We start from the raw sequence: 25,344 nt of genomic DNA on the forward strand, positions 1-25,344 counted from the left end.
CTTCTGTTAGCATTTTTAGGGTAAATCTGCTGTGGGTTGTGGAAATAGGGACTGTGAGAGTTTTCTGCTGTGGCATTGCTGGCTGGAGCTCCCTGGGCACAGCAGCCTCTGAGACGCCAGCAGGGCACACTGTTCTGTACTTTGCTGGTTAAGATCTGAGACCTCTGAGATATTTGAACAATAAAGTTTAAATGCAAGAGTATGTGGATGGCATATAATTCCCTGACTGCCTTGAATGTACTATGTTGCTCACTTGTTCTGCACAGGATTCACTTACCCTCAGAGGGCTCGCTGTGTGGGCTCAGCCTGCCAGCCAGTGCTGCACCCCACAGCTGCATCAGGCTTTGGGTTTCAAGAAGGCAGCAATTTGTTTAAGTATTTTTATAGGTTTGTGGGGGGAATTTTTTTTTGTCCTTCCTTTCTTTGTTCTCATAACTGACATCTTAGGCTTTGTGTAGGTGATAAGCTTCCATCACCTCCAGAAAAGCACCTTTAGGCTGACCGCTGTGATGGAGAAGTGCACACAAGTGGCTTGTCTAAAGGAGTGGAAAGAGGGCACCACTTGTGGGCTATCCTCCTTTGCCTGGAAGAGCAGGTGCCTTTCCCTCTTCACAGAAGAGATTTGGTGGCAGAATGCTCGAGAGAGACCTCATGTTAGAGCACTGCTCGTGCCAATAAAATAAAGTAAAACCATATCACGTGGAGTAGTAGTAACAATCAAACTGAACTGTGGTGAATCCATGGGGAACAGAAGGAAGCGTTGTGACTCTGCTGTGTACTTGCTTGCAGAGCCTACTTTGCCAGCTTACAAATCAAAGCAAAATAACTCTTCATGTTTCAGCAGCATGCACAGTCATCAAAGGTGGGGATCACCCTGTGCAGAGCACTGAAGGTGAGCTTTCCGGGTTCCTCTGTGTGGCCCTGGAAGGAGAGGAGGTGTGACCTGAGGCATCCCGTGCTGTGCAGCCTCGGGAGGAGTGTTCCAACAGGAACCTGCAGTGAGCTGTGAGATTGTTTCACTGTGATGAACCTGCCACATTTCTAGATTATTCTAATGTGGGAAGCAAAAGCTGATGGTTGCTGAGATATGCCTGCTGTCACCTCCACCTGGAAACCCCTCAGGAGAGGTTTGTGAAGTTAGAAGCAGGGCAGAGCCCTCCAGAGCGTGGGACAGAGAGCTCTACTCTGGAGGGTATTAAGAAGCTGGGCCTTTCTAATAGTGTTGAGGCTCTGTCCTCCCTGCACAGAAGGACTTGGTGGACTTTCCTGGAAGCCAGGCCCTTCTGTCAAGTAAAGAACTCCAGTGTGAATAAAACCAGGCTGGAGGCTACATGGCCAGAGGGAGGCATTTCAGAGTTTTGTACTGAGCTGCCACTGGACAGCTCTGTTTCTGCTGTTTCTGTGTTTCAATTTGGGAAGCATTGCTGTCTGCCTGTGGTTTGTCTGCAGAGCCTCTGGCAACGTGAGGCTGACTCAGTGGTGCTTTCCCCATTAGCAAGTGGCTTTTTGTAGTCTCCTGCCCTCATGTGCCTTCTGTTCTCGATGGCACCAGGCAGGCCTGAGTGAGCTGGCCCTCTGTGGTCCCCAGCCGTGCAGGGCAGGGAGGGAGGCAGGCAGAGCTGAGAGTGTCTTGCAGAGACCACAGCAGGGGAGGAACCACAAACAGTGTGGAGACCCTCATGCTAACTGCTTTCAGAAGAGAGCACAGGGATGACCTGCATCCTCTGCTGATTTCCCCCTTCCCCAGACTGCTGGACCTCTGCATTTGAAAACTACTGGCCAAAAAGACCTCAGTATGCCTTTCTAGCACATTTGTACTCAAGCAAATTAGAAGTGATACGGAGTGTCAAGGCAGGGGAAATAACTTCAACAAAAGCTAGAAGAATTATTTGTATCTCTTGGATTCTTTTGTTGTTGTTGTTTAAGAATTGGAGGTAGAACAATGTTTGCTTTTTCATGGTGGAGTGCTCTATAAACAAATGAAGTTCCTTAATAAAGTTAAAAGGAAAGAAGCAGTCAGCACTAGGATGCTTTAATAATTTAGTATTTAGTCTGTGAAGAGTAGTGTTTGTAATTTAGCTTATGTGGCATTGTACTGACTCAGAGTTCCTGCAAAAGCAAACTACTTCTTGATTTCTATAATACTGTGGAATCTCCCTTTCTCTTACATTTCCTTATGAGAGTGAAACTGTAGTGTCTGAAATATATTTATCTATTTTATGAAGACTTATGGATTAAGATACATGTTATATAGCAACTTTTCATACATCATGCCTCAAAAAAAGCAGGGAGTCTTCCCTGCAAGAGTGCCTGAATTGTTAAAAAATAGGCTGTAGAGTGTTTCCCTAGGAATAGTTAACCTTTTCTTTCTTTTCCCCTGTTCATTGTATTAAGCACCAGCATTGGGATATTTCCTTCACTGTGTTATGTGTGTATTCACTGCTCAGAATCTTTTCTGTGGAGAGGACTCTTGGTCTGGGGGCACCATAGAGCAGTCAGCCTGTGAACTGGTTTCTGCTTTAGCTGAGAGCAGATTTCAGCTTAAGAAGGGAGATGTCTATTCTGAGTGGGCAAAAGGCTTATGTGGTGTTAATATGTGTGCTGCTCGTCCTCCAGGCCTTGGTAACAGCTTTTTTGAGACCACAGGGCTTATTTGAGGAAACACCTGCTCTTCCCTAGAACTTTGAGGTTCTTCCTTAGTAGGTTTTCTTTTTCTCCTCTTTTTTTTTGCAGGTGTTTCTTGAACTCTTGAGCACCTCACAGAACTGTTGTGTTTTGGGATATTCTGCTTAAGTCCTCGGAAGAAAATCTGCCAACAGCCAAAAATGACTTGAATTGGAGATCTGATGCTTTTTCCACAGGTATTGTGTTGGTAGCTCAGTAACATCTCAAAAACACAGCATAGCACTGTTTGCTTTCAGCGCGTTGCTCAATGAGGAAATTGCTACTTGTGCCTCTCTGGGATGGCAGTGACCTGTATGTGTTTGTCTCCTGAGGACACGCCATTCCTCTGTACTGCTCCCATGTTTTTGGATGCATGCTGGAGCAACCACACAAGGAAAGAGCACCTGCTCTGCTGCCTTCTGTGGTCTTGTGTGCCGCTCATGAGGTGTTTGGGCCTCAGCATGTTTCATACACCAGGCCCCTTACTGGATTCTCCCTTTCATGACCTGGCAGGAGCTGAAGGTGTCTCCTATAGTGAGGTATCACAAAAGAGAAAAGGCAGTGCTGTACAACACAGTCTGGTTTTGCTTCCTCCAGCAGTAACTTATCTGGAATAATGTTTATCAAAGGGCATTTATGAGCCCAAACATGCCTCAAACTTTACTGGGGCTTGATTGGCTTCCAGCAGCTGTTCAGTGAGGTTTGATGTTGGGATTGCACTCAGCTCATCACAGGCTTCCAGTTCCCTGGAAAGTCACTAGTGTGTCAGTGCCAGGCTGGTGAAGCTCCTGTGGCTCCTGAACTCACAGCTTTTTGTTTTCCTCCTTTTTTTTTTTTTTTTAGTTCCAGTTATATGCTTTATTATGTGCTTTATTAGTATTAAAGCTTATGGTCAAGTAAAAACTCATTTCTGTAAATTTGTTTGGTGGGATTTTGATATTGACTGGCTGGGATGGAAGATGAAGGAAGGCACAGTGGAGACTTACCCTGTTGTTTGTATGATACTGATGGTGTTAAAGTTGGCTGTCCCTTGTGGTTGGGAATAGAAGAAAGGTTTTGAGTGGCAGTGGCCTTGGATCACTGAGCTGATAGCCAGCTCAGATCTTCCTGTTTGCTGTTTGAGGTGGTGGACTTTGAAATGAGATCTTTAAACAGCCTGAAATTTTAGAATTACTTGTATGTCTTCCCTCACCCCTCCCGTTGCCTGCACTCTGATATTTACGACTTCATACATATATGTGCCTGTAGCCCTGACTGAGCTGTTTCCTTTTCCCAGCTTCCACTATCCCATTTGGATGCACCGTACACTATGGTTCACATCAATGTGTTGAAAAAATTGATGTGTGTTCTTGTGGTGATACTGATAGCACTGACAATTTGCCTGTGGAGAGAGACAAGAAGAAGCTACTACGATCCTTTCAAGATTGACAATAATGATTTGCAGGGTCACAGGAGTTCAGAAAAATTGAACACAGTTAAATCACAAGGCCTTTTCCGTGAAGCAGGTCAGATATCCAAAACATGGCTTGGTACCCAAAACAAAGTAAAAGACAGCATCTCTGAAACAGCTGAAAATTCCAAGAAAGCAACAGGCTCTGTGAAGGTATGGGATAAGGACAGTTCATCCAGAAATCTCATACCCAGGCTACAGAAGGTCAGAAAAAACTACCTGGCAATGAACAAGTACAATGTGACTTACAATGGGAAGAGGAATGCTGCTAAGCTCAGCCCAGAGAAGCTGCTCTGCCAACTGCGGGACAGGGTGAATGTGACCATGATACAGGGCTCGGATGGTCCCTTCAGCACCTCGGAATGGCAGCAATACCTACCAGGGAAGAGCCTCAGGGAAACAGTGGGCCACCTGGGTCACTGTGCTGTCGTGTCCTCAGCTGGGTCTCTGAAGTCATCTCGTTTGGGACAAGAGATAGGTGGGTATCTTTCTGTTAGCCTGAAGTCAAGTAACATTGTTTTATAACTTACGCTGAATAGAAGTAACCTACTGTCATGCTCTTACCAATAAATGTTTGCTGTGGTCAAAAGATGTTTAAAATAAGTTGAAATATTATCCTTCAACCTCTTCTAAAGTCAGGAAACATTTCAGCCTGGGAGATGGGAATAAAATTTTCATGATGGCTTTGGCATCACTAGAGGATAGCCCTAATACTGGATACCAGAGGGAGGTCTTGGTTCCTCAAATGTTTTGTTTCTGGAGAGGGTTTAGGGCAGGTTGAATAATGTTCATTGCATAGTCAGTGGTCAGAAAAATTTTCCTCAAGAAAAACTTTTTCAGAGAACAAATGCCAGAAAACACTAAAAGGGGAAAAAACCCCACTAGACACAGCCCTGAGCAGTGTGTGTTGAGCAGAGGGGCTGGGTACAGGCAATTTTCAGAGGTCCCTTCCAGCCTCAGTGATGCTGTAATTCTGCTGAAGCCTTTACAAAAGTGGCACTGCTTCATTCTGAGCCATAAGACAGTGGCTGAGTTTGGGTGGCCCAGACGATCATGAAAAAGCTTTACAGGCTTTGTTTTACCTCTTTAGCCAAAGTTTGATGATGCTTTGCAGTCTTATCTGATCGTACTTATCTGAAGTTAATGCATTAATAAATGCTGAAGTATTGGTCTTGTACTATGGACCATAAAGAGGCATGTTTTGATACAAAAGCATTTTGCATCTTAACAAAAGCAGCATGCAGGGGAAACCAGCTCTCCAGCCTTCAGCTTGGGGTATTGTGCCTGCAGTTCCCTCAGCTTGCTGCGTTATTTGTTGTTTGAAGCTCAGTTAAGATTCTCACTTTGCTGAACTGTGGCATCACTGAAAGAGAACTTTTCAAGCCTGGGAGTTTTCTCTCAAGTGGAAATTGTTTGCAGGCTCATAAGTTCGTAGGTTTTCTGTTGGATCAGGTCCCTTTGGTCTGCACTAAGCTGCTGGTAGCCTTCGTCCTCTGAAATAAGTATGTGGATAGATTTTAATGCAGCATTGATGGACAGCTTGGGCAAAGTCCAAGAGTTGTAGACCCTGGAGGCTCAGGCGAGAGACAGTGTTTTGTTCTGGTACTTGCTCTAAAGTTCTCCAAATTTGTCTGTGCCCTACAGTGCAGGTGAGCAGGAGCCAGAGTGAGGCTGGACAGCTGGAAGTGTGTTGACATGCTGTGAAAGATGCAATGGAAAATAGCATTGCCTCCTGCTTCCGATTGTAGGTGGGAGTTGTTGATGTAATTGTTTCTGCTGGTGTTTGAGGCCAGGCAGGTCAAGACTTGGGAAGCTAATTTTGACTTTGAATACCTGTCTTGGCTTCTTTGGGTGCCTCTTGGAGTGCAGGATACTCCAGGATATTGATAGAACTGCTTGCTCCTCTGTGGGGAGACCCTCTCAAGAGCTGAGTGTAATGTTTTACGCAGTGCTGGATTTGGTGTGGGAGCAGCCAAGTGCTCTGGCTGTGGCACAGTTGAGCGGACGTCAGACGTGCAAAGCCACTTCATTGTTCCTACAGCCGGTCCCAGAGCCTGTCCCGAGGCTGAAGCACTGGCTTGTTCCAGATCACAAGGAATGGATGCTGAGGAGGTCACTGTGTAGTGTGCCCAAGGCAAATCCATTAACCCCTGTCGGTGTCCCTGCCTTGTGTTCCTCACGCCTGGGTCACAAACTTTCACCTTTTTTGCTCAGTCATCTCTGCTAATGCTTATGCAGGGTTTGGGGCACTTGCAGCCTTGAGCTGGGCAGGGTCAGTGTTAAGTATTTGGTATATTTATGTAAGGTATTTTTCCCAGTTTTGGGCTGACACATTTCCATGGAGGAAAAGTCATGGTTTTGTTGGAGGAAGTTGTCAAAAAGGTACTAAATCTTAGAGGCTTAAAAAGAAGCATTTGCGTAGATGAGCACAATGGATTGCTGAGTTATTATTCCAGGAAATATTTTTTCTGTGTAATCACATTAAGATATCAAGTGTGCAATTAGTCATTGTAAGGGAAGTTGGCAGAGCAGAACGGGGAGAAGCTTGTAAACAACTTGCTTGGGTCTTATTGGGTTCTTGCTGTTACTGACGGTTATGAATTGCCACTGAAAATCTGATGTGAGAGATGCCAAGTGTAGTACAACCACCTGGAGACAAGAAGCCAGCTACTCTCCCTGAGCAGTCATTAAACACCTTTCTAAAGTACTAACTTGGGGCAATAATAATGCTTAGTGTCTGACTGAAGTTATAGGGGGAAGTTACAACCCTGTATTGTACTGATTCAAGGTAGGATGTGAAGTTAAGGGTCTGTAGTGGTAACTACTGAGGCACTTCTCAGCATGGAAACAATTTTTTTTCCCTGAAACATCACTTTTCACAGTTTTGAGTGTTGCTTTGGAAGGGCTCTTAAGATCTACTTGTCTAGGAGAAAAAAGTAGCTGAGAAACTAGTCTTTTCTCACAGTAGTTGCTGATCTTCCAGCATTGCTCATGAGAACACCCCTGTGTTCCAGAAAATTATCTCAAAAAGACCTGATTCTGGACCAGGCGAGCCCTTCTGCCCTGGCTGGGAACTCAGCAATTCCCCATGGACTCTGCAGGTGCTGTGAGCTGTGGTTGTGTGGCCTCATGTGAAGGCAGGGAAGTTGGTCCTGCTTCTCTAATGTGAAAGGCTGCCTACTCAAATCCAGCCGTGAGGCGTAGAGAAGCTGGAATGATGGGCACAGACATGCTCTGTGCCACAGCAGCAGCCTGGCTCTGTGATGTTACAGCAGCCTGCCCAGCTGGGCCAAGGCAGAGGAGGGTGCTGAATGTTGTGCTATCTTAAGAGATGATGCCAGCAGAGGAAAATGCAGTGAATCCCAAGGCATGTAACAAACTGTGCCTGTTAAATGCACAGCAGTGGTTTTATTTCTGTGATGTGGGAGGTATGCTGGCAGACTGAGGTCAGCTTTGCTTTCCACTGTGGTTATTACACATATTTCATGGGCTGGTCAGCCTCCAGGCTGCAAGAGAGTATGCTGTCTTGCCATTACTTTCTAGTTCCTTAGTATGCAGCCAGCCATGTGATAAACTAATTGTATAGTGGTCTATCTCCTGGTAAAGTGTTTGGAAGGAGGAAGAGAGAGAGTGAGGGAGATGCTGCACACCTCCATGCAGAGCAAATGCTAGGGTTGTGCTCTCAGTTTTAAAAAGTGGATTTTTAAAAGTGTATTGATCATGAAGTTTGAGGCACAACGTCCCCCAAAGAATCTGGCTTGCTACTTGTAGTTGTTACATCAAAAGCCAGGGACTAGCCAGACTGTATTAGAGGTGCAGGTGAGCAGTGAATTACATGTCTCTCCTATCACTCCAAACCCTGCTGTCAGCTCACAGGTCTTCCCTCTGTTTTGCTTTCAGACAGCCACGATGCCGTCCTGCGGTTCAATGGGGCTCCCATCAAGGGCTTTCAAGATGATGTGGGGCAAAAGACAACGATCCGGCTTGTGAATTCCCAGGTAAGTCTGAGGAACATGTGTCCAAGGGGACAAACGTGGCAGAGCTGTGTAATCTGCATTGTCTTGAGGGCTGAGCAGCAGGCTGAACTAGCAGCCTCCATGGGGCTTCTGGGCTCATCTGCTACTGGAAGGTCTTTAAAGAAGTTGGGGGAGCAGTGCTGTCCATCTGGTTTCTCCTGGGCCTAGCAGATAGCTGTAAGATGGGAATGTTCCCCCTTAGAACATGGGACACTTGATAAATCCGAGGTGACTGGAGTGACACTAGCACGTGCTAGGGAGCCTGTAGTATCCTGGTTGTAATTTACAGCAGGCACAGGGTAATTTGGTTTTTGTCTTACCTCAAAGCCTCTGTGTTAGCACAGGAAGGCCAGCTGCTTGCTGCTGCTGTGCCTTTGGAGAGAGGGACAGGAACAACACCACAGCTCATCTGATGCAGCTCAGTGGAGAGAGGTGTGCCAAGAGAGGAGTTGTGCCTGCCACAGAGCTGGGTATGAAGATTGAAGGAAGTTGGCTTGTCTTTTGTTAAAAAAATAATGTTTCTTTACTGTCTAGCAATGCCACAGACTTTGTAGATAACACATTAACCAGTGCGGCTAAATGGCTGAAGACACTTGGCAAAGGATCTGCCTTTAAAGCTGTAGCCTGGAGAGGGGTGGGCTCTGGTGTGTGAGTTGAAGGGTCCAGGACCTCATTGCCTTTAATGCCAGACGTTGCTTACTGAGTTAAACTTTCCCTGACTCAGAGCTCTTTCTAGGTATGAGGCTGTCCCTCTGCTGATTCCCTTGGGCTGTCAGTAGGCTATGAAACAGACTCTCCAAGGTTAGGACTATGTCTAGCAGAGTTAGTCTGCTGCTCGTTCAGGAGCAGAGCAAGACTCTCACTGCTATAGGTACATCTTGGAGTGTTTGCACCCTTCTAGCTGTTACCCTTCGTGTTTGCCCATTTTTGAGGGGAGAAATTTTCAAGTGTAAACATGCAGAGGGAAGACAAACTCACAGCAACGTGTGCCAGTGAGGTAGTGGAGTAGAACAGTTAAATACTGAACAGGCCAGGAATCATTGGGTAAAAGACTTGGTGCAGCACTGCAGCACAGAGTATAAGCACCTCCTCACCCTGCAAGAGGAGGAGGAGGAGGTTGTAGGCACATGAAGGCTGAGAGAGGGAGAGATGAGGGGCTGAAGTATAGCTTTTGTAATCCAGAACCAAAAAGACAGTTTCTTTTCCCTACCCCGAAGGTAAGATTTGTAGGCCTGGAGTTTTCTCACCTGCCCCTATGTGGGGACACCATGGGTGCTGCTGTTTAATGAGGTTTGAAGTTTCTAAACAGCTTCGGGAGCTTGGCCATGCATTTCAAAGGCAAGACATGCAGCTGGTGTGTTTGCCTAGTTCATTTTGTGTGTATTTTGAAGGATGTTCTTGCTTCTTGCGTGAATGCTGTTGCTGCCTCTTTCTGCCCTTGGGTCTTGCTTTCTCCACTTGCTGCCATGCTCTGTGATGCTGCTTCCTGCATCTCGATGTCCTTGCATTAAACCACCAGTCACATGTGGAAAAGTTTGCCCTTTCTGAACCAGTCTGGTTTAGGGGACATATCTGTCTGCTGACATCCTCCTTCTGCCCTGTTTGACATCTATTTTTTGACATGTTTGACATCTTTCCCTTCTGTGTGTATTTTTATGATTGCAGATAGGTGTTACCACTTAAGCAAACTTTCTCTGGAGGATGTGGTCATTGCCAAGCTAACAGTGATATGAAGAGAAGACATGTGTGATATCAAGAGTTCTCAGCACAGGGAGGAGGATAACTGGCTGGTAGTACAGCTCTAATGTGACTCTTCATGTGGGTTCTCTTACTTCGGACCAAGTGTAGTTATACCCATGTCATTTCTGCTCTCCATGCAGATCAGCCTGCAGTCATGGGTGACATTCCCTCTGAGCAGAGATACCACCTTAGAAAAATTCAGTTACAGGGAGAACAATATTGTTGCAGTTTTTAATAAAGGCTACAGTTAGCTCAAAATGCAGTGTTGCTGCTGACCAGGGCAAAAGATGTGAGTAGAGCAGGAGTCTCTTGTCTGGGCTTTCTAAACTAAGCAGCTCTAATTGAAGTCTCTGTTGTCTTCAGGGATCACTGGATTGGAAACTCGATTTTCTTATGTATTTATTTGCACTTTTAGTGGTTCAGTGCTGTTCTAGTCCTGGTGACATCACTTAAACCTTCTTGTTAGTGGGTTTGTCTGATCACATTCTGTTTTCAGCTGACTGTGGGACTTGTGCCTTGCTCAGAGCCCCTGCAGGCATCAGGTACTGTCTGGAGAAGCTGTAATGTGTTCTTGTTCTGGGACTGGCTTTTCTTAGTGTTATTTCTTGCCTTTTCTGAGAAAAGGGATGGGGTTGTGGCTTGGCTGCTTTTATTTTGGCTCTTACTATTATCAATCCTTAATCCATTCCCAAAGTAAAGGAAATGGGATCTCCTGAATCTAATCTGTCAAAACTAGTCTGTATTGAGTAGCATCCCTTTGGCACATGTGCCCAGTGGCCCTAAGTTACTTAATAACTATTTTAAGGTGTTTTTCTGGAATGTGCATTACATATCTGAGGGTGGATGGTTTTAACAGTAGAGCAGGATATCTTGTACATCTGTGGCCATAGGGAAAGGTTAATAGATTGATACAGGCAGGAGGGGGAGACAGGTGAGATCCCCAGATCTGAGGATAAACTTGTAGGTCCACAAGCTTGGTAGTTGTTTTAAATAAAGAATTTTTTCAACGTTGCCTTGCTTTTTTTCTTAGACCTTGGCTGGTTCATCAGTAGTGCTGCCTTTAATGGCATGTTTTCCTGCAGTCTTATGCAAGGCATTGATTTGCCCTGAGAAAGCAGCACATCTTGCAAAAATAAGGGCTGAAGTGTGTGCGAGGGGAGTGCCCTTGTCACTGTGGAGGACACAACTCTTTCCTGCAGAGCTGACCAAGGACCAGAGTACCTCATTCCTCCCAGCCCTTGTTTGCAGTTCTCCTGAGCTGGCTTCTCGCTGCCATGGAGAGCACTCTGTTTTGGATCCTTTTGCTGTTATTGGCACTAATGAGTCTGCAGGGAGGAAGAGAAAGGAGATAACACATTGGTGGAATGGGGGAAGATTGTGATGGGAAAGGGGATCATGTTTAGATTACAGGACATTGACTGTGGTGGCCGGAAAGAAGGACATCAACTGTGATATGGTCAATAAATGTACCAAGAGAGTAGGGGCTGTATTAGCAAGATACTTGTTAAACAGTGAACTGGCTAAAGAACAAATTAACTAGGAAATCAATAGATCTGGTAACTAATTAGGATCAAAAAGCTGGGCAAGACAAGTAAGTAATGTAGCAATTTAAATGAATTTAAATACTTAGAAAGAATCAGTCAGTATTAAACACAACAAATAGGCACTAAAGGTATCTGGGGAGCCAGATTGCTCCGGCGAATGGGTTAAGTGACCAGTAGCTAAGGAGCAGTGCCAAGAGCCAGCCCTGGGGCATTGGGAAGGACACAGCAAACAGCTTATGGCTGTGGAGGTGCTCCCCACCTAGTTTCTTATCCCTTTGCTTTTGTGCCTGTCACAGCTCTCCCACTGTTTGTGTGCCTCTGCCAACTCGCATGGCTTTGCTTGGTTGACCTCTCTCTCTCTGATGCTCAGGGTCTCAAACCCTTCTTTTGTGGGTGCTGCATCAGAGAAACTGAACATTTTCTGTCCTTTAAATAGAAACAATGAAAAATAAAGCTCCCATGTTTCTTGCCCTATCTCTGTCCCAATGCAGTGCTCCATCCCACTCGTACCCAGCTGGCTGGTGCCAGTCTCTGTGCCCCTCCTCGCTCTGGTGCCCACAGACTGCAGGCAGATACTCACACCTGCAGCGTTGCACGCTCCAGCTAACAAGTGGCCCAGATATTTTAACTGCTGTGAGGAAATGAAGCCAGGCAGTGCACGTGGTTGAGGTCGAGGCCTAATCCTGCAGAGTTAAGAACAGATGTGAGGAAACCCATTTTGCTTTTGAAATAATTCACATCTGGGCTGGCTGGAGTGTCCTTGTGCTCTGGTTATGGGAACAGCCAGGCAGGCTGCTGGGGCAGCCAGGATGCTCAAGGACTAATTGGCTAGCTCATAATTAGATCTGTAGAGAAAATCAGGACAAATGGAAGCTAATTTTTATGATTTATTATTACAGTATTTACAAGCTGTGCTTATACAGATTATGGCTTTGGATGGGGAGGAGAGGAAATGATTTGTTTGGTTCTGATTGTTTGCTTGCTGCTGCTGACCTGGGATACCCTTGGGTGTCCCAAACAGTGGTGGTTGTGTGACTATAGAGAGAACTTTTCTGTTTGAAGCTTTCCTTCTCATTGCTGCTCTCAGGAGATTCAAACCTCCCTTGCCTGAGCTGGATGCCCCTGCTCTGGGGAAGCGTGAAGGGGTGTGTGTGAGGCAGGGTTGGCCAGAGGTGCCATGATCTCTCATCTCCTGCACTGGTGGTTTCCCAGCAGGATGGCCCAGCTGAGCCCTGGCTGCTGGAGTTCCTGCTGCTCAGGAGAAACCACCCACCTGCAGGTCTTTTTTGGGGGGATCAAATGAAGGTTCTTAATAAAACCAGCAGCATGTTTACATTAGGCTCTTTCCAGACTATCCTGGTGACAGCAACTGATGTTCCCTCCTGCTTCTGGTAGTGGTAGTGATGGGCTGGATCACTCTGCGGGTCCTATCCAAAGTGTGTTGCTGGAGATGGGTAGAGAAAACGTTGTAAAGCATAATGGCAGCTTTTCTTGTGATTCTCCATTAAATCCTGTGCTGCTAGATAGGACTGGTGTGGGCATTGGAAGGGCACTACTGGGGGCTGTGTCCTCACTGTACACAGTGGGGCATGCTCAGTAACCAACAGTGGGGTGGCTGTGACTGTTTTCAGGTGTCTTTTACTGCTTGGCTGCCTGCTCATTCTGACAGCATGCTGTATTTCATTGTGGTTATTGTTGTTATTCAAGCTTGTCACTGTTGAAGAGCAGCAGTTCCTGAGGGAAGCGCTATATAACACTGGAATCTTAATTGTCTGGGATCCAGCACCATATCATGCAGAAATTCATGAGGTAAGTCTGAGTTTTCTGTAAATAAAATCAGATTCATATGCTTTGAAGTGCCTCTGTTAACCTGCTTCCTTCTGCTGTGGGCAATCACTCATGTCAAGGCCATTCTTTTGTACTTCTTTGTTATTATGGGTATATCCATGTGTACTTCTTGGAACACCCCATGCATGAATGCTCCTAGGAAAACACTTGGCTGTTCCTGATCCCTGTGAAGGGTGTCAGGCCAAGTGTAACAGGTCACCACTTTTACTTTCCCATGGACTGATGCCACAGGGAGGAGGGCATTGCTGGCTGCAGCAGTTGTCATCTCCTTAGAGAATGATCTCTTTCTGACAGTTAAGATTTGCTGATGGCCGATGCTTGGATATTTCAAGCACCAGTGAGACATGAGATATACTTGATGGATTATGAATGGATTTGAAAACCCTCTGAAGGTCTCTGTGTCAGCAAGGCTATAGCGAGTGGGTTTTGCAGTTCCTCTAGCACTCACTTTTGATTTTGAGTACAAAAGAGCGTTATTTGATAAGTGATGAGCTTTGGAGGCTTATGGTAAAAGCAGGTAGAAGTAAATAGTCCATTCTTTACTTCTGTTTAGAGCTCTTTCTGTAACTGAAAGATCTTTGCCTTCCTTTCTCTGGACTGCATTTCCTATTTTCTGACTGATGTTTATTCCTGTGTCTAGTCCCACAACTCCAGGAGGCATAAGGGGGTATGTACATCATGTTTAAGAGTTAGTAAAACCAGGATGGGATATTTATAACTCAGGGAAAAAAACTTTAAAATTACTTTAAAAAAACCATAAACTATTCCTAAGTGTTTTTACTGAAAGGGTAAGTTTTAGGATGAAAATGAGCTCAGCCTGGCTTAGGCTGTGCTGGAAACACTTGCCTGCAGAATAGGGTGCTTTATACTGCTATGTGGAATAGGATTGGGATCTGTAACATTTAAGCAGAGTTCTCAACATCATCTCCTATTGTGGGGTGCAGAATGAAATTACACAAGTTGCTGATCTCATTTAATGGTCCTTCACTGAGATTTGTGTTTTCTCTGCTCTGTTCACTGAGTCAGATCACTACAGTGACCCAAGGAGCAGCTGAGTGTGTGCAGGTATAGCAGGAACTTTCACCCAATAGCAGCAGATTTGCTCATCCTTGTTTCCTTTTGGTTACAGGAAAGTGGGTCAGAAATAAAGTCTGGCTTCTTGTTTCTGTTTTGCAGTGGTACAGAAAACCAGACTACAACTTTTTTGAAAGCTATAAGGCGTATCGCAGAACACATCCAGAGCAGCCCTTCTATATCCTGAATCCAAAAATGCAGTGGCAACTCTGGGATATTCTGCAGGAGAATTCCGTGGAGCATATTCAGCCTAATCCACCATCATCAGGAATGCTTGGTAAGATAAATACCCTCTGTACTTCTGGTTCAGTTTGTAGGCAGGAACTTTCCAGGATGCCTTTTTTCAAAGACAGTTACAAATTTATGGTGCTTATCAGAGTTGTTTCTACAGTGTTTATCTTATGCCAAAATTTAAGCTTCCTGTCTTTAAAGTAGCAGCTCAGTTGCATTAAAGTAAGTGGTTTGCAGCACCCCTCTGAAACAGCAGTTACCAACATGGCCCAGTTCCACGTGGAAACAGGAGAGCAGACTGCAACACTGGGATGGTCTCTAGGATTTCTAGCTTCTGGTGCCAGAGCAGTTCCCACAGGGTGCAAGAGGAAGGATACGGCTCCTGCAGGCTCAGGCCTTGTCAGGCAAATCAATCTGGTTGCTACAGATGAATTCTAAGTGCTAGCCTGTTTATTCTTTCCATATATGACACACACACACACATACATATCTATATATATCTATATGTAAAGACTTACTGAGGGATGGGGGATGGTCAGGCAGAACAGTTGCCCTGAAAAGTTCAGTGATGTTCCCCCTTATTCAGCATCCTAACTTCTTGCCTGTCAGCATGTTAAATTCTGCCTCTCAGCGAAGGAGCTCATTTTTGATTCTGCTCTTGCAAAGGTTTTCCTGCTTAGTGGAGAGCAGATCTTGTGACCAGCTGAATAAAAAGGAGTGAACCTCTGGGGAAGCTCACATGTATTTGAAAACACAGAATAAATATATAGTCTTGTTTGCCATGGCAAATCAACTGCTCTGCTTCCACCCTTTGGCTGCTCCTGTCCCTCTTCCCATCACTGCTGGGGCAGAGGCACTTTTCTGTCTCCAAGTAAACAGAATCACTTCATGTTTTTGCCAGGCCCAGCACCCATTAAATCATTATGGCATATGTGCAGAATAACTGTGTAACAGCATAATTGATGACTTCATCAGCAAAATTGTTAACAGGCATCAGGTCACATCAGACATCAGTTCCTTTGTGGCTTAACTTGGGGCCAGGTTACCTGTAAAGCAGATCACTTTGCCAAATTCAGGGGCATAGACAAGTTCTATTTCCAGCTCTGGCCTCTCTGGAAGGTCTAAGTGTGATTGGAAGTTGTCATTTGAAAAGGTGATGAAAACATGTTTAAAATGTACTTTAGTCAAATGAGTGGTTTCACATACACGTTCTTATCTCACAATCCGTGTGCCTCTGATGGTGCACAGTTCGCGATGTCTCTGGTACTGTGTGAATTTTCTGTGATGTTATTCACAGGTTCTGTTTCCCTGGTATATTTTTCTACTTAGAAGAAAAGTAGCTGGTAACTATCTATGGCTTACATCTGATCTGGCCAAAAAGTCTTCAGGCTGTGCCTGGTGCTGGTGTGATGTCCTCAAGTGTTTCCTGTGTCTGTCAGAAGACACAGGAGGGCAGCACCACTCTGCTGCAGGGAGCCTGAGGAGCAGAGGCTGCTTGGGCTCCCTGACCATCTCCCAGCACAGTCCCTTTCATATTCCCTGCATTCACCAGAGGCATGTGGGGAAAAGGTGAAGGTCTCATCCCTGCTTACCCTAGCAGGTTTGAGGTGGGCTGTTTGGATCAGCCAAGTGTAGTGCACTCTTGGCAGACACTCAAGTGTCTGTGAAGGTCATGGAAAATGGTATCACTCTTAAAAATTGGCCTTTTGGCAGGGCTGTCACTGTAAACAATCTGCTGTGGTCACGTCGATTTTATGACAGAAGACAGCCCTGGTTTGGCCAGACTTGTTTTCTCCCCCTCTGCTCTGAATGTTCAAAAAGGCAACCCTTCCCCTTGGAGCTGGATGGTCCTTGCTGCCTGCCTGCCTCACTGGAGTGTTCAGTTGGTTCTGTGGTTTGACGTGGGGTATCTGCTTTCTGCCCCTCCCCAGGCATCGTGATCATGATGACGCTCTGCGACGAGGTGGACGTGTACGAATTTCTCCCTTCCAAGAGGCAGACAGACATTTGCCACTATTACCAGAAGTTCCACGACCACGCCTGCACCATGGGGGCTTACCACCCACTCCTCTTTGAGAAGAACCTGGTGAAGCACCTGAACCAGGGCACAGACGAGGACATCTATACTCACGGCAAAGTCACTTTGCCCGGCTTCCGGAAAGTGCATTGCTAACAGATTGGTTCTTACTGTGTTTAGTTTTTCTTGACTGTCAAAGCACTTTTTAAATCAGGGTTGTCAGATTTGTTAGGTCTAAGCACTGGCGTGGTTTGACAGCTCTTCCATGTAGCAGCGCTTGCTCTTAGGACTTTGTTGACCAACTCTGAGCTATAAGGTGGTGTTAACTCGTTGTGGTACCTCCACGCAGTATCTGCATGAGTCACTGCAATAAATTCGCTCCCAGTGGGGCCAGGCTCATGCAGTGGGTGGGTACCTCTGTCTTCATCTCAGCTGATGGTGGTGTATGGGAGGTGCAGAAGAGGCTTTCTAAGCAGAGATTGCACAAGTTGGGATCAAATGATGAACATAGTTTGGTTTCCTTCAAAGGGGTTATGACAGCCAAACACCTGGTCCATTGGGAAACAAGAAAAATAATTTAAAATTTGTTCCCATAGTCCTAGGAGCTCTTCAGAGCAGGACTGATTTATGGATATGCTGTCAAGCTGTGTACTGATAAGCTAAACTCCTAGTCCAAAATATTTCATTTTATAAACAGTTTGTAAAGTTACCTTGACAACTTCCTTCCAAATTGTAAGAATTCTGAAACCACTCAGGTGACATTTTTGGCCAAGGTAGAGGGAGGCAATTCACAATTCAGTGATTCTTGCAAGAATTTTTAATATTTTTACTTTATTTTTAAGTAATTTAAAATAAATTTTAGTGAACATTTACTTCTCCAGTACAGTGCTGGGCTTGGTACAGAAGAACCCTTACTTCAGAAATGTTTTGGGGAAGATGCTCCAAGGCACAAATGGGAGAACTCACTGGAAGTCGGTACCTCTTTCCAGCTCTCCGCTGCTCTACCTTTGCAATTGTTGGCAAATTACTTGCTGCCCCCAGTAACACAAATACCACAGAGCTGCTTCTAGATGAGTTCCAGTCCTCTGCAAGCTAACAGAGGGAATCTCTCAGCTGCTGTGTGCTTTTCTGAGGAGGTGGGGAACAGATTTATTACTTCTATGCTTCATGAGTGGTGGGGAGGGAGAGTGTGCTCTGCTTCTCATGCTGAAACACAGGCAGAACTGAGAAGGGCGGGCAGCTTTTTCCTGCTCCAGGGACTCCTGTGGCAGCATGATGGAAGTAGCAGCTCTGCAATCTCTGTATGTTGGTGAGAACACCTTCCCTGTCTTCTGTACTGGTGTGTTTCATCAGGATTGTAAAGAAGGCTTTTTCTTCTTCTGTTTTGAATAAATCCTGTGAAGTCATTGGCCTGTTTTTGCCTTAGTGAAACCAGTGTAAGTGTCTTTCCTCCATGACCCTGGGAATTTGCACCAGCCTTGCACCAGTGCAGGCAGAGCTGGGAGGGAGCTGCTCCCCTACTCATTCCAGTAAGCCCACAGCTCTTGCCCTGCTGGTGAGAGGGCCACTGCAGAGCTGTTCCTCCAGCTCAGGGCCTGGCTCTGCACACCCATCTCTTGGGATTGATTGTGTCTGTCAGTGTTTACAAACTGTATGTCATATATATATGTAAAAAAGTCAGGTCCCTGCCCTACTGCTCAGGAGCGCTAGGGCAGGAATCCTGTGAGGGTGATTGTGTCTTGTTCAGCATTCCTTTTCCCTGTGTTTTTTTGGGAGAGCTGCAGCAACCTCTCCACCCCTCCACTCTTAGTTCCTAACAGTCCTTGGATCAAGGGGGTGTCTGCCACAGCAATTTGCCTCCTTAATATGTGTTTACTTGAGATTCGAATACCTTTTGACTCTTTCCCTGGCTGTCTCATTTGGCATTTCTCACAATGTTGTTTTCCCCAGCGCCCCTGCTGGCGAGACCAGACCAGCCACCCTTTTTGTAATGGATGGATGGCATCTGGAAAGCCAGCACAGCCTGCCTGCTGTTCACCTGGGGGTCCCCAGCCCCCTGCTTCTCTACAGGGCTCCTGCAAGAAGACAAAATGTCAGACAGACTCCCCAGGGTCTCTCAGATCCCTCCCTTACTTATGGCAATAGTCTTGCACTGGGTGTGGAATTTCAAACAGTTTTAGCTGGATCCAGTGTATGATTCACTTACAGTCTAAACAGTTTTACAGGAATTATGATGGAGCTTAAAATAGGCCACTTTTAACCCTCCTTTTTTTTGTCTCTTTTTGGCTGCCTGGATCCAAACCTAATACAAATTGCAAGTGATGACAAGTCTGGTATTTAGAAGAGCCAGGTTTAAATTAGCGGGCAGTAACAGCTAGACTGTAACAAAAGCCTCATCCCTCCTGCAGCCTAACCACTTCCAGAGTGAACAGCTCTCTGTCCACATGGAAAGCAGGAAGAGGGCAATGCTGCCCTTCGCCAGTTACCTGCTAAAGGGCTGAGAACTAGGAAGAATTCTCCATAATTCTGTGAGAAGGCTGGAAAACATTTCCAGCTGGAAACTTTTTTTTCCTCTTTGCCTTTGCCTTTTTAGAGAGCCAGGGACACGGATGAGGAGAGGTTTTCTGGTCAGACCGGAGACCAGAGGAGGCAAGTGCTGCTGCCAGGGGCTCATGGTTGGATGAGGAAATACTTGGGTGATTTAAAGCAATGGCATTGTGCTACTGGCAGAGGAACACTGAGTTTCATTGTCTTTAAAGGAGATTTTTCATTGTCTCGGCTGACAAAGCTGCCTGTGGGGTTTTATGGTTTGCTTTCACTAAAGACAAGGGGAGAAAAGTCCCAGAAATTCAAACTGTGCACACCTGAGTCAACACCCCCATCCTCACCTCCCTGAGAAGAATGGAGTGGGTGAGTGGGAACTAGATCTGGCAACACATCAGTAATCAAAAGTGATGGGTAAAAAAATACATGCTGGCACTTCCTGGAGAGAAACACAAGCTGCCCCAGCCACCCATTCCTTTGTTTTGTGTGCATGCACTCAGCTGAAGGTGTGGGTACAAGCAGGATGGCTCATTCTCTGCTGTGTACTGTGAAGTCTGACACTCCTGCCCAGCACTGTGGGTGCTTGTCTTCACTTGTGAATTGTACCAGCCTGGCAGGGAAACTGCATCATTTGCTTCAGATGATGATACAGAGCACAGTGTGGAAGCATCAGGCTTCATTTTGGAGTAGATAATTTGTGCGCATGGCCATAAAAATCTTAGTTCCTATCCCTGTGCATTTAGAGGAGAGATGGAAGTGGGGAAGAGCTTGTGAGGGTGTGGACATGTTACCTGGTGTCCTGGGAAGGGAGCTCCCTGCAGACACTGCATTCAGCAGGGCGTCACCTGGAGTTCATGAGCTCCTTGGGGAATGCTGGCAGCAAGCTGGGACCCTGCTGGACTTGTGCCTCACTCCAGGTGAGAATGAGCTACACATCAGGACTCCTCTTTGAAGACAGAACTTTCAAGGAAAGGATATGCTAGTTTCTAGCTTGTCTTTAAAGTGCTCATGAAGGTAAAGCTGTGTTCAGTTTACAATGAAGAAAATTAATTTGGAGTGAAAACTTAAGCAATGATCATTTGAAAAAATAAACACCCTTCAAAGTATATTTTGGGAAGATACAGGGATGTTTGCAAAGGCAGAATGGAAGATGAATAAGGCAAATCTGACCTTGGAGATGCTTTGAAAAAGCATGTCTGGTGTACTTTGTTCCAAAGTGCCAGAGAAGGGGAGGAGTGGAGGGAGTGGACTGAAAGTGGTTTGGTTTGGAGTGAGTAACTTCTGGCAGGAGTGAGACCTCTTAGAGCAGAAACAGACACTTCCTAAAAACCCAGGGAGCTTGGCTTGCTGTCTCTGTGCCAGCTCTGACCATGCTGCTGGTTTTGGAGGTCAGTGGCCATAGAAAGCTGTGCTTATGGGAACAAAACCAACGTGGAATGTCTTTATTTCCATCCAGGCAGTATCTTGCAGTGTTTTTCCTCCCTGGCCCTGGTGTCCTTTACAAAAACAATGTTGTAGTGCTTCCATGAGCCAACATTGGTTCAAACCTGTGACAAACCCCTCTTCAGAAGGTACTGATGGTTGTTCTACATATCAGGAAAAGTTACAATTTTAGCATAGGGATGTGTAGTTTACAATTTCAAGGAATTCTAAAACCTCGGTGCAGGACAGTCTGTGTAATAAGGTGATTGAATCAGCCAAGATTTTCCTAATCCTGCTCCAGAAAAGCACAGATGTGTGTTATCACCTGCTCCAAGCCTTGTAATTGACAAAGAGCCCTCCACTGGTGGTTACCTTGTACCACTCAGTGATGCTGAAATGCCCTGGGCCATTTCAGGTCTATAAACCTAACCTGTGAAAATGTGGAATACTTGAGTCCTTTTCTGACACTTAAAGACTGAAATGAAATGCAGGGCCCTGGATGGTGAAAATGGTACCAGCATTCATAGGACTCATTTCCCTTCCCAAAAGAAAATAAAATATGTGTCAAAGTAGGCTGTATTTCATTAAAAGCCAGTTTCAGGTACATCCAGTGGCATAAAAGTAGGAAAACTGAGTTGCATGCTCATTGTGTGCTGTAGATATCACAAAATAACTAATTCATGGTGTCTGAAGTGTTACATAAACACTAATCTTAACAAGTATGTGGAGGGGGAACTTCTTTAACTTTCTCCTGCTTGCCTGAGTGTTCCACACCATTCAGAAATGCTGAATAGCTGCATAACCACTTAAAATACTGCTAGAAAACAGAACCTGATCCTTAACTGGGATAAATCACTGAAGTATCCTTCCTTCAAGGAAGCTGCAAATCATTTTCATGAACTGAGAATCTGTTTCCCCTCTCAGCTGCCTGTTGTTTCCTTAGATATCTTCACAGACATTATCTTATTTGATTCTCTCTTGGTTTTCCAGAGATTACATTAAAGGCTCCCATTTCTTAAGAAAATATGTGTGAGGGGACATTTGCACTTGAATTTAGGATAAAGGCTTGGCAAACAGTTAAGGCTGGACCTCCTGTGCCTGAGACAAACTGCAAAATCAGTTTGTTGCTAGGGGAATGGAGTTTTCCAGGGAATTTAGAAGGTGCTGTCTTGGGCCAGCTGCCAGTTCAAGGCTATTTGTATGGGCTGTGAACTGAGACTCAAACTGAAGAATTTAAGGGAAATTACAAAGAAACGCTGTTTATTTGTCAGGACCGAGATGCTCAAAGCAGTTTTGATAAGCAACTTAATCTTGTTGAAGTAGGACTGTCACAGGAGATAATTTGAGCCTGACCAGGCTAATTGTGACTGATAGTTTAGAAAAGGTCTTTCCTAATTTTTAATGAGTAAGAGTTCTTATTTTCATAAATATGGTATGTGGTCTCTTACTCATTTTTTTCCCAGTTCTAGGCATTGTTTGTGTGGGAAGATCAGTGGGACACTATAGTGATTTGGCATTCTTGCTTTTGAATGGCCTGAGGTAATTGTGTGGGTAAGTTGTGTATCCTGACAGGAGGTCTGAGCTCTCTGTGTCCAGCTCATCTGCAACTGTGCAGGTCTGTGAAAACCCCAGAGGTGCCAGGCATGTGGAGTGCTGCTTCTGCCCTCTGATTTCCAGACTATTGTAGTCTTCTTCAATAAGCTTTGAAGGTTGAGCTCTGAGAGAGTTAGCTGTTGCCCCTGAGCTTCGCTGTTGAGCTCATGTGGAGGCCTGAGGTGTCCCTGTGCCCTGGGGAAAGCCACAGTATCTTCTGGTGTCCTGCCACCCGGTGGAGGTGACACCCCCACCTGTATCTGGGAGTGCCTGTGTTGCCTGCCGAAGTCTGACTGCAGACACTGGTGAGGGGTGCCAGTAAAGAGCCATAAAAGGGGCATGCTTTCATAAACACACAGTCCTTGTTGGATTGACCTCTCATTGACCCTACCCAGGTCCTGCTGGGATGCTGGGCTGGGGTAGGGGTGACTCGGTGGGTGCTCCAAACAACCTGAGTTACAGCAATGCCAACCTCTGGGTTTCTCTTCTCACAAATATGGAACTCAAAACCTTGGTGACAGAGCAATAAAACCATCTCCTCCCTGCCTGTGTCCTACAAGGGAGGAAGGAGATCTCTCCAGATCTCAGTTCTTGATAAAAGTAAAGCAAACAAGGGCAGAATAAGTGAATGTGAATGGGTATGGGTACATAAGGACACCTGCAGCTGGAAGCCAGGCTTTGGTGAGGCTTTACTGCTCCAAGTTTCAGGGTGAAAGTTTCATTTAGCTCTGCACACCAGTCCCTGGACTCCTGATGCCCTCCTGCCTGTGGACAGCCAAACCTGCACCCTGAAAGAATTCTTATTTACTCTGTTTTAATTTCACACTTCTAGTTAATAATGAAATATAATGATGGTGCTATAATGCAGCCTTGTCATACGTGGCAGAGAATGGCAGAAAATAGCAAATGAGTAGCCCTGGTGGTATGTGTGAACAAGGAAGTGGTATGTCAAGAAATCAGCTATTTTTGTCACTGTTTGCTATAAAATGGACAGAACAGGAAATAGTTTTAAGCTCAATTAATTTTGAGTTTTGTTAAATAACAATAGTAAAGGAAAGCTTGTGTTGCCTCTGGTACTCCCCTTTCTGTCTGAGCACTGTCACCCGCAGTGTGTCAATGGCCACACAGGGACCTGGGGACTCTTGCACCACAGAGGGGCCCTGTTTGACCCCACTGCACCACCCCCTGCCCTCAGAGGCCTCTGCGGAGTTGGAAAGGGGCAGAGAAGGTTGTGTGTTTCTCTGTTATGAAACCTGTGTGTATGCAGTGCTCTAATCCCATCACCATTCACTATCCATCCAATCTTGGAAGCAGATGGTTTCTGTAGAGCTGTGTTGTTTCCGTAGCTTCAGCATTACATGGATGCTTTATTCACTAATCTTCCAGCATAAGCATCTTTGCAAAAGCTGATACACAGATTAATAGTAGCTGAACCAATCCCATCACCTGAAGTCACTCTTTGGTTTTCCAAAATGTAATTTGCCAGCACATTGCTCTGTCAGCCAAGGTCTTAAAAATTCCCCACTGTACCCAGCTGTAACTGTGAGGGGGAATCCCAAGGGAGCTGCTCAAAGAAAAACAAACAATAAATAAATACAGAAAAGTTAAACCTTGCTGAGGTGGTAATGCAGCAAGAAGGTCATTAAAGGGTAAGGAGAGGGATGTGACTGTATATGGATTTTAAAGTATTAAGGAAGAGGTATCAAAGATTTACAGCAAGTATATGTGGGAGCTGTGCTCCACACTGCTTCAGCAGAAGAAAACTAGAAGGGCAAATTTTTTGCATCTCTGTTACAAACCACACAGAGGTGGATACAGCTGTTTGTGTTTTGTCACAAAAGCCCTGTACTGCAAAGTCATCATGAGCTTAATCCCTCCAAACTCCCCGAAGACCTTCGGAACACTTTGCTTGAGGTTTTCAGTTGTCATGAAGTTGCACTGCAAAGCTCTTCTATATACCCTTTATTTTGTATACACTTTATATATTTTTCTTCCAAGGAGGTCTGAGTCTGCAGTGACTGCTCAGTACAAGGCTGAGAACTACAGTGTGTGTGAAAGCACGAAGAGTTGGTGACATTGCTCTGACTTCGTGCACAGGACTCTCAGGAGTTGTTTAGAGTTTGCATGCTCAAAGTGTCCTCTGGAGAGTCCCCTTCACCTCTTGCTTAACTGCCTTCGAGTTAAAGATTTGTTATATATTTATTTGCTAATGTACCTATTGCTTTGATTCATGGAGACAGTGATGTGACAGAACTGAAGACAGTTTTTTCAGGAACACGGCTCTTAAAAGCAGTTCTTCCTTTGAAGTCGGAAGGTGATTACTCCACCAAGGGCAGCATTTGGCAGTTGTTCATCGGTTAAACAGTAACAAAAGCTTAATGATTATCGGGAAAGCAACCAGCAACTGGCATGTTTGGTGAGAGTGGGAAGAGCTGCGAAATCAGTTTCAGGAAATTCTGTATGACAAGCAAAACAAAAGCGCCCAAACCCATCTCACCGGCCACATAGCTAATGAGTGCAGTGCTTGACAAGCACCTCCGCATTGAGGCCCATCGGGCAGTCAGGAGTGTCCTAAGTCAATGTGATTTTGCTGGTCATTTTAAGGTCCTTTACTCAAACAAATTCACAGGCACCCATAACAAAACCTGTGGTGCTACAGAAACTTTCCATTTGTAAACCTGAACAAGTCCTTGCCTGGTGCAGAAACTGCAGCATCTCCCCTTGAATGATTGATGTGAGCAGCCAGGACTCTGGGGAGGCTGCAGGAAGGGATTTTGTGCTGATGTGCAGTGTTGCTTCTCACTTCAGTGAGAATTAGAATTATGCTGTTCAGTGTGATTTAAGAAGTTGTTTATGTACTCCTGGGACCTCCTGGCTTTTGCTGCCATATGAGGAATGTATGTCTGTGTGTATGTATGTACAGGCGTAAGGGGAAGGAGCAAAAACCGCAGAGCAAAGCAAGGGTATTTTAAGCAAGAATGGCAGTGAGGGGCATTCCTGGCTTGGGAAAATTGGAAGTGGGAAAAGTGGAAGGTGTCCCTGCCCATGGCAAGGGGATTGAAAGCAGATGATCTTTAAAGTCCCTTCCAACCCAAAGCATTCTGTGATCCTATGATAACTTTCAGGGTCTGAAGGGCTTTGCTGTTGTATGTGCATCCTGCAGTGCAAGTTTTCCCATAGCAGTGCAATATGTGGCCAGAT

At 45.5% G+C, this 25,344-nt stretch overlaps 1 protein-coding gene across 7 annotated transcripts in view; it reads left to right on the plus strand.

Annotated features, from left to right (window-relative positions):
* Positions 1-17,990, plus strand: part of ST6GAL1 (ST6 beta-galactoside alpha-2,6-sialyltransferase 1) — a 44,852-nt gene extending 26,862 nt beyond the window's left edge. For 6 of the 7 annotated variants that reach the window (XM_071566594.1, XM_071566595.1, XM_071566596.1 and 3 more), the window contains 6 exons: positions 2,734-2,861; positions 3,941-4,592; positions 8,015-8,112; positions 13,122-13,223; positions 14,439-14,613; positions 16,499-17,990. In XM_071566594.1, coding sequence (XP_071422695.1) covers positions 2,847-2,861; positions 3,941-4,592; positions 8,015-8,112; positions 13,122-13,223; positions 14,439-14,613; positions 16,499-16,740 — 1,284 coding nt within the window. In that variant the 5' untranslated portion in view covers positions 2,734-2,846 and the 3' untranslated portion in view covers positions 16,741-17,990. Of the gene's footprint in view, positions 1-994; positions 1,128-2,733; positions 2,862-3,940; positions 4,593-8,014; positions 8,113-13,121; positions 13,224-14,438; positions 14,614-16,498 lie in introns of those variants that run through there. The other variant, XM_071566600.1, reaches the window with a different exon arrangement.
* The last annotated feature ends 7,354 nt before the right edge of the window (positions 17,991-25,344 follow it).

Source organism: Pithys albifrons, chromosome 11 (genome assembly GCF_047495875.1).
Source record: "Pithys albifrons albifrons isolate INPA30051 chromosome 11, PitAlb_v1, whole genome shotgun sequence".
Lineage (NCBI taxonomy): Eukaryota > Metazoa > Chordata > Aves > Passeriformes > Thamnophilidae > Pithys > Pithys albifrons.